Source organism: Cebidichthys violaceus, unplaced genomic scaffold (genome assembly GCF_023349555.1).
Source record: "Cebidichthys violaceus isolate CVI_PGR_0920_01 unplaced genomic scaffold, fCebVio1.0.p SCAF_17, whole genome shotgun sequence".
NCBI lineage: Eukaryota > Metazoa > Chordata > Actinopteri > Perciformes > Stichaeidae > Cebidichthys > Cebidichthys violaceus.
The window spans coordinates 7,817,275-7,825,965 of NW_027176340.1; the positions used below are offsets into that span (position 1 = coordinate 7,817,275).

General features: G+C 40.8%; 1 protein-coding gene across 2 annotated transcripts in view; it reads left to right on the plus strand.

The window, feature by feature from the left end:
* LOC137873926 (cadherin-22) overlaps nucleotides 1–8,691 on the plus strand; it is a 162,619-nt gene that overhangs the window by 112,813 nt on the left and 41,115 nt on the right. For both annotated transcript variants that reach the window (XM_068712440.1, XM_068712441.1), the window contains 4 exons: nucleotides 935–1,054; nucleotides 3,138–3,305; nucleotides 5,112–5,293; nucleotides 6,643–6,899. In XM_068712440.1, coding sequence (XP_068568541.1) covers nucleotides 935–1,054; nucleotides 3,138–3,305; nucleotides 5,112–5,293; nucleotides 6,643–6,899 — 727 coding nt within the window. The remainder of the gene's footprint in view (nucleotides 1–934; nucleotides 1,055–3,137; nucleotides 3,306–5,111; nucleotides 5,294–6,642; nucleotides 6,900–8,691) is intronic.

Genomic DNA, 8,691 nt, shown 5'->3' on the forward strand with positions numbered 1-8,691 from the left:
CTGCCATTGGCTTGTGTATGCACACTGCTGACAAATATACTACTCTGGAAATAATTACTTAACACCTGCTCCACAAATTCAAATTTTGAGGCTTCATGTGAAAATTATTCTATTCTCTGCCTAAGCGCGGTAATCACAAGTAATTGTTTGTTGTAGATTTCTTCAGCTTCTAACAGTCTTTGAAGATAAATGTTGACTTTATGCCTCCGTGTTTCCTTTCATCTCTGAGCGCAACTACCTTGCCGATGAGAGGCAAAGACAACTCTCAGCATCGGTGTAGTGAAAAGGTAATTTCAACATCAAAAACTATTTGTTTAAAAAACGAGATAAAATAGCTACCTGGTGCAGTGCTATCTAAATGCATTAACCTGCCTCTCCCAAGTAAAATCACAGAGTATGCATGTACACACAAACAGGTCTTGGCACAAACTCATACATTCAATGCTGTTACTTTACTTGTGAGTCCCCCATATCAATGTGCTGCATTCCCTAGCCCACAACCTTAACCGTAATCATCACATCTGCGTGCTTAACCCCGACTCTTACCCATCAACCCTCTCTCTTAACCTTGACCTAAACCAAAATCTTTGTTGAACCATAACAACAATGTGTTGCCCTCAGGCCCCTCTTTAAAAGAGCAAGTACAGGCACTACAAATCTCCTCACTCTGAACGTCTTCAACTCATATTGGTCCTTGCAAAGATATAAGTACGTTGTAAGTTGAGTTTTACATACACACACACACACACACACACACACACACACACACACACACACACATACAGACGCATGAAATAAACACCTACATTCCCACATCAGCGCTTCCATATACAGCGTACAATTCTAGCACTTGTCTAAAGTTTCCCCAGTGGCCTCCTGGCTCAGAAGCTTTTATTTATTTATTTTTTGACAAAATGTTGTCTCTTTTCAACAGGAACATCCGTTATGAAGGTTACTGCATCAGATGCTGACGACCCTACGTACGGCAGCAGTGCCAGAGTGGTGTACAGTGTACTGGATGGAGAAAAGATTTTCACTGTTGACAGACACACAGGTAAGAATGATAACAGCAACCCATTCAGCCCTCCCTACTACACCTGCTACTTTTTTTGTGCTTCTTCTCTTTTGCTATAAAACATTAATCAAAGTCAAGCCCGGAGACCACAATTCCCAGATCAATCAAAATTCTGTGGCCAAAACCATATAATCAATTGGCCAAAAACAAGCATTGTATAAAGTTTCAGCCAATAACTACTAATAGACACAAAAAAACAACAACTAACACCTGCATCCTTTATCTGGAAATACAACGTATTTCTTCTCAATTTGTATAGTAGCCAAGACCCAAATGGATGGATAGATAGTTTTGTACATACACAGTAGAATTAGATTTAAGAACAGAAATGCAATTGATATATGTAAAAAAAATATTCGAACATCATCCTTTAATATTAATGCAATGCATTATCATACTGAGGCTGCTCTATTTCACAGTTGGTGTACACGGCCCTATTACTGTGTTAAATTGGTTAATGTCAAGACTCCGTGATATGCATTGGAATGTGGATCGCATAGACTTAACTGGCTGCATTCATGCAGTCCATGTAGACACATCCACATATAGTATCTACCATGATGTTGGAGCAATGGTGCTGTATACTAGCTGCGGATTGGGCCTGTACTTGTGACAACCCTAATTTAGATGCATCCCCTCTGGCCTTTGGTGGATGAAAGAGGAGCATGTCATCTGTCTCCTTCCTTAACTCCAGTGCTGCATGTACTATATTTTGGCTACTCATAGAACATGGCCCTGGGCTAAATGTGAATCAGTGAGTTGTGTACCCAGCACAATGCAAACCTTTGGGAGTGAGACAGCACACCAAGCCCAGGAAATGCATCAATAGATTCTGATGTGGAAAATCCCAAGGGGTAAAGTGGAATTATATTACTACTGCACAGTAAACCAGCCAGCTACTGATGCTGCAGCTACTGGGCCAAGAATGAGAATGTCTCTTTTAAACCAAGAAGGACTAGGAAGGGTGCTAGTTTGTGAGAGAGACAGATAGAGATAGAGAGACCACAGTACTGGCTGTTTGAGTAACCAAATGTAGTTTTTATGGAAACTTCAGGTGGCAAATGTCATGTTTTTTCATGTCATGACATTATGGTCACATCTAACATATAATCTTGGAACCTATTCATTCAGACTGACCACGATAAGCCTCTGGAGACAAGGTCCAATGTCTCTGTGGTTCCAGTGTAGACAGTGGATAGCTGGATAATTGATATCTGGATCAAGACTCTCCCATACCCGGTCATTGTCTTCAATCCGATTAGCAACCAAAAAAATTGGAGTTGAGAGATGACCTCTACAACCGGATAGCGTCACAAGTTGCCAGTTTAATAGCTACGTTTAAGCTAAATCGTTGTCAGACAATAGCCGTTGTGTTCCAAAATGTTGGAACAAACAAGTTCGGCCTCTTCTGCTCCCCACACAGACTGTTTACCTGCCTGCCACCGAAGAACCTCTCAAACAATAGTACTTGGACTTCAAACAGACTTCAAATGGAAACCAGAACGCTTCCGATGCCCAAATCTTGTTCTGTAGCCTACAGATTTTGTTTTCATCTCACCACTAACTCTGCTAAAATGCAACAGAATATGCACTCTGGAGTGAACAACGCCATTGTATATAGTTTTCCATCTCTCTCTCTCTCTGTGCCTTCTAACTCACTCACTATATTATATCACTTTCTCCATGTCCCTTGCTTGCTCTTTGGAGATACACTTCTTAAGCTTTAGTGCAGTCTTACCTACCATGGATGAGTTTTGATGCCATTCAGTGTGGCTGAGGCATGCCTTCATTCCACCCTTATATATTATTCCTTTTAATACAGCTGAGCCATAAAATGTTGTATGAGCAGAGGTGCAACTATGACACGATCTCTTCAATCCAGCCAGCCTGAGGGGAAGTGGAACGTGTCGCACATTGTATGTGTCTCCATAATACAGTGCATGGCACAAGCGCTAGCCACTAATGCAACCTTTTCCGTGACCTCACTTACTACTCCTACTTTTCCCCACTCTCTCGCTCTGTCTCTCTCCTTCAATCTCTCGCTCCATCCCTCAATTATTAGGAATCATCATGACAGCGGTGGCAGATTTGGACCGTGAGACACAGGAACGGTATGAGTTGGTCGTCAAGGCAACAGACATGGCAGGACAAATGGGCGGTCTCTCCGGCTCCACCACGGTGACCATAGTGATCACAGATGTTAATGACAACCCACCGCGCTTCCCACAGAGTGAGTGTCTCCTGCACATGATCTTACATTAGGGCAGTGAGAGAGATGGTGAGACACAGGTAGGAAATGTCTGAGAATGTAAGCGACAGAAGTGAGAGTAAAGCAATGGAGGAGAGTAATGAGCCAACACACAGAAACACTGAGAGGATAATAAAAGACACACAATATAGTTTGCAACCTGCTGGCCGCTGACACCAATATGCAGTGGCAGCATCAGAGACCATATTGAATGGCCTGTGTGTAGTCCAAGAAAATCAACTAACTTAAATTCATGAGTCTATGAACCTGTAGCCCCTAACAAAGTGTGGAGAATGGATACGTTCCACCGCACATTTGATCAGTCTTTTTAAGCGAGGTTCAAGAGAGGACTGAATCAATACTGTTTATTGTTCCCACATCGTAATGTTACGTGTTTATGATGTTCAGGTCGTTTTGGGGCTGAATAGCTTTCACTTATCTTTTAATTGCACAGATGCGTAACAGGTAAGATTTAAAACATGCAGCTCACCACACAAAGAGTTAAAAGAAAGTCTCCTTAGAGCAAACAGCTTCAAGAGTCTCATTTATTTTTTGACATATTGGACCAACAGAAGTACTTGTAGCACAATAAAAAGTGAGTGTATTTAAAAGTCAGATTTCCCTAGCCACTAATGTTCTTCCCAATTACTGATATGCTATTAATATATTCATGAATAAAATACTAAAATAGTTGGCCACTTTTATTTCTACTGTTCATTTTGCCCTCTTTTTTAGATTTAAACCAGGACACTGTTACTTCTGTTACAGCAGGGGGAACAGCATCTGACAACCTGGTGGATTGTATTTGATACGTCTCCACACACCTTTTCTTATTTCTGTATAAATCCTTTTTTTCCATCTCAGTAAATCATATTTACCCAGTCAGAGCGATAAACCCTGCAGGATTATAGTATTGTCAGTGTATGGTGTAAGGGAATAGAAAGAGATTGGAAAGCAGCTTCATAAATAAGATGCAAGGGAAGATGACGTTCTGTATATGTAAGGACTTTGATGTGTTCACATCAAGTTTCATCTTTTTGCTTTTATCTTTGTATCTTGTTCATATTGGACTGTGGCAGATCGTATACCTTTTCTTCAGTCTGTTCTGTCATTTGAACAGAACTTCAGATTTAGGATTGCCTACATGTGTCAGCACAAATAACAGTCATCATATTTGATCATGCAGATTACTAAATATAATACTTGCTTTGTTGTTGTTATTTTTCATTAATGCAATTTCAATACAGTTACAATTGCTTATTATTTTGATCTAATTAGATTTTAACAGGCATACAAGTAGTACTGTTTACTGTCATGTGTTGAGAGGGAAGACATTGATGTGTACGGACAAAATATTATTTTGCACACTCCCTTTTATGTGAACGCAATAGTCACACCTACAATAACCGCCTGAGGTCTACTTGTTGCTGTTCATTCATTATATTCCCAACCCAACTTCATTTTTTCACTACCCGTCTCTTCCTCTCTTTAGCTTCTTTGTCTTTGTTACTCTCTTATCCCTTCCTCTTCCTTCTTTTCTGTTTCTGCTCCCAATCCATCTCCTCTACCACTATTCACTTCCAACCTCTCCACCTAGAGCCATCCATTTATCTTTCCTTTTCTTCTCCACGTCAACTTTGTCTCTCATCCTTCCTCTTTTGTGGTGTTTTATTACTCGTACACTGTTTTTTTTATCAAGTCTTCCCTCTGTTGCTTTGCTAAACCAAACTCTCCTTGTTTTATCCGTCAATGCGATTTCCACCTTCGGCCACCTACTCCATATACCAGAGATGTACCAGTTTTCTGTGTCAGAGGGGGCAGCTGTGGGGACACCAGTTGGACGCGTCATTGCAACAGATGCAGACATGGGAGAGAACACAGACATGAGCTATCTGATCAAAGAGGAAGGAGAACTCTTTAAGGTCACCACAGATGTAGAGACACAGGAAGCTATTGTCTCCATCAAGAAGGTACAGTTAACTTAAACGAATGCTGCACTGCTATTTCTGTTGTCTGTTAAGCCGATATTGATTTTCACCAGTGAAAAGGCAAAAAACAACAACATGCAAATACTTTTCATTGCAAACACAGTATCTGGTTATTCAGTCTCTTTCCTCTACAGCATGCCACCAATGAGGTAAATGTTTAAGCTTAGAGATATTCCTTCCTGTGTTTTTTTTTGCGCTGGAAAAGGGTAACTAAAAAATCTAAGTAGCTACCATCATCAGGTGTGCTTTTTTATTAATCTTTTAAATGTTATATCAAGCTTCTTTGTCACACACATCAATCCTTACCATATATGGTAGAATCTAATGAAAAGTGATTGGGATTCTTTTGGCTAGAAATCAGCAAGTGACTGGGCATCTGCTGCTTTACAATCAACAAAAACAGTTTCGGGTCTTTTTGTTCACAGCAGTTAAATCTTTTTAGTCAATATGCTGAACAACTAACAGGCCCTGTTCCGACAGAGAAACTCAATGCGCGTCTGAGGAGGTGTAGAAAGAGAAATGATTGTTCTTTGATGATTGATGATCATTGGTTTCGCACTGGGGTTTGACAGGTACTGTCTGTGACGAGTTTGTTCAAAAGTTGAGGTGTTTTTTCACTTTTTTTTACCTTAAAGACCTTGTTGTGAATCAGGCCTAATAGCAGAACGAATGGACATGCAACACTCCTGCCAGCAGAAGTGTTTTCAATGGACTGTCAACGACGTCCTATCTTTTTAGTAAGCTGGTGATGCAGCCGCAACAATAACTGGAAAGAATCCATCAACTCGAACAAGAAGGGATACGTGTAAACTAGTGGTGTAACGGACCACGGTTGATCCGTGATCCGTACGGATTACTCGTCGCAGTTCGAGACGCACGTGAACTGCGGATTAATTACACAGTTTAACGTTAACCACTGCAGTGTGAAATAAAGTTTAGTGGCGATCGTTATCCGCCAATATTCAGTAAAATATGTGATTAAAATTAGTCTGGAGCCTTGTAGACCAGCTGCTGTAATCAAACAACAATATGGATCATCAATGATTGACAATCAGTGTCAGCGGCAAAAGTTATATTTGCTACCTTTTTTCTTTTGTGCTGACCCGAAATTTGATCCGATCCGTGACTCTGATCCGTGATACGATCTGAACATTGAGTTTTATGATTCGTTGCACGAGTAGTGTACACTAATGCATTGGTTAAGTGCTGCTATCATTCATTAGTACTGTTACAATATTATGGCCATCAGTGTCAGTACTACACATGATGCCACTTTAAATGGCTTATGTTAAAGGAAACAATCTTGAAACAGAATCTTGTTTTTCTTTCAGCCATTGGACTTCGAGAGCAAGCGCACACACAATGTTGTTGTGGAGGCAGTAAATAAGCATGTTGACCCTCGCTTCGTAGACCTGGGTTCCTTCCGAGACCAGACCATTGTTCGCGTCAGTGTGTCGGACATAGATGAGCCACCCATCTTTCAACCAGCAGAGGGCACTCTCATGGAGGTGCAGGAGGATGCAAAAGTAGGAGCGACGGTTGGCATCATCACTGCCAGGGATCCAGATGTGAAGAATAAACCTATCAGGTAAAAATTCATCCTACTGTTAGAATGGTAGAATATTTACTAGACTTCAGCTACATAACTAGGTTATGGCTAACTTTTAGTCCCTTGAGTTATATGTGAATTGTTAGTTTTACATGTTTGTTATATTCCCAAACCTTGATCGGTGTGTACTGTCCATATGGATAACATAGGACAATGTGTTTACACAATCAGGGTCCACAATGGAATGCAAACCTCTGAAACTGAAAAGGAGCAGTCAGTAGAGGGAAGATCACCGCCAGGTGTGTCTGCAATGACAACTGTTGTATGGTGTGACTGAATGAACACAACTCACAAATGGCTATCCACCCGTTTGGTCCGAAATTGTATCAGACCTGTATTTCATTTGCATATCTCACACCCTCTCGCTTTATTCTCAGCTCCATCTCACAGGCTTAACTGCGACTTAAAGCAATTATTTAGGCAGACACGTGTAAATGTGAGGTTGAAGGTCTATAAAAAGGCAAGGAATAGCTGTGTCTGTAGTTCTATTAGCTACGGCAGAATGCAGTATTAGCTGTGGAAAACATAGAGGTGCACACCCTCTCACTCACTCATTCACTCACTCACTGATGCGCGCACGTTCGGATGCAAGCAATCGCAGGATTTTCCTTGCTTAGAAAATAATAATAATAATGCATAGAACAGACTGGCGCTTTGAAGGACAGAATTTCCTCTGACCCAGTATTACTGAGGTTGCTCTGGTGTGAATCTGTGATTTTATTTGATGATCATATTAAATTTGCCAATAATGAAACTCTTTTGGCTCTGAAAGAGTGAAACTGTAGAGATAATATCAAAACAGTACTTAGACACTGTAGGCACACAGCTGCTTTTCGCAACAGTGGGTAGTCTGATAAATACATCAACCAAAACATTGGCAATAAACTATTGCTGTGGAAAGATTACTGCTCAAAAGAAATAATAGTATTAGAGAGCAATGTTTTGCATGACAATGAGTACCTTGTTTTTATATGACTTGGACTCTGCAGCACTGTCACATGGACATTCAATCGACAAACCTATACTATTGTGCACTTAGTGCACCTTGCATCAACTGTATATTACTTTACAACCATAGATAGATTTATATTCAAGCAAAATCTCTACTATGAAAATTCGAACCCTAAAGAACAATAACTCACTAGTTGCAAGTAAATGCACAGATAGCTGATGGGCTTAAAAGCAAAACCTTTTTTTTTCTTTTTTAACAATTCCTCTGAAAGATGGAGTGAAAGCCCAAGCAAATGATGAATAGTGGGACTTGTACAATGGATGAAGCTGTGCTTTACGTCTCTTTTTGCTCTCAGATCACTGTGTGTGATAAAAACAATATTGTCTGGTAATCTTCTGTACCAAGGTCTGTGGTTTATATGTCCTCAGATGAGCAATTGCAGTGTGAGAGGGGAATGTAGATAAGGGCTAAGACAGTCTCACTGACAGAGTACACACAGAGACACGCAGTGCCTGTGCAAATTACCTCGATTAAAAATGCATGAGGCTCAGAGTTTCAGGTGTAATAAAGTACAACACAATGGCAGAGCTGTCGTTCACCAGTGTCTTGGCAGCCTGGAGCTGAAAGTGTGCGTGTGACACGTGTACAAGCACATATGAGTGTGTGTGTGTGTGTGTGTGTTTATGTGTGTGCATGTGTTTCAGTTAGTGGATAAGTGGGTGAGAGAGAGAGAGAGAGAGAGAGAGAGAGAGAGAGAGAGAGAGAGAGAGGTTGGCTAGGGGCCACCTACTGGGCAAAGTTAGTGAGCTTGTGGCCTCT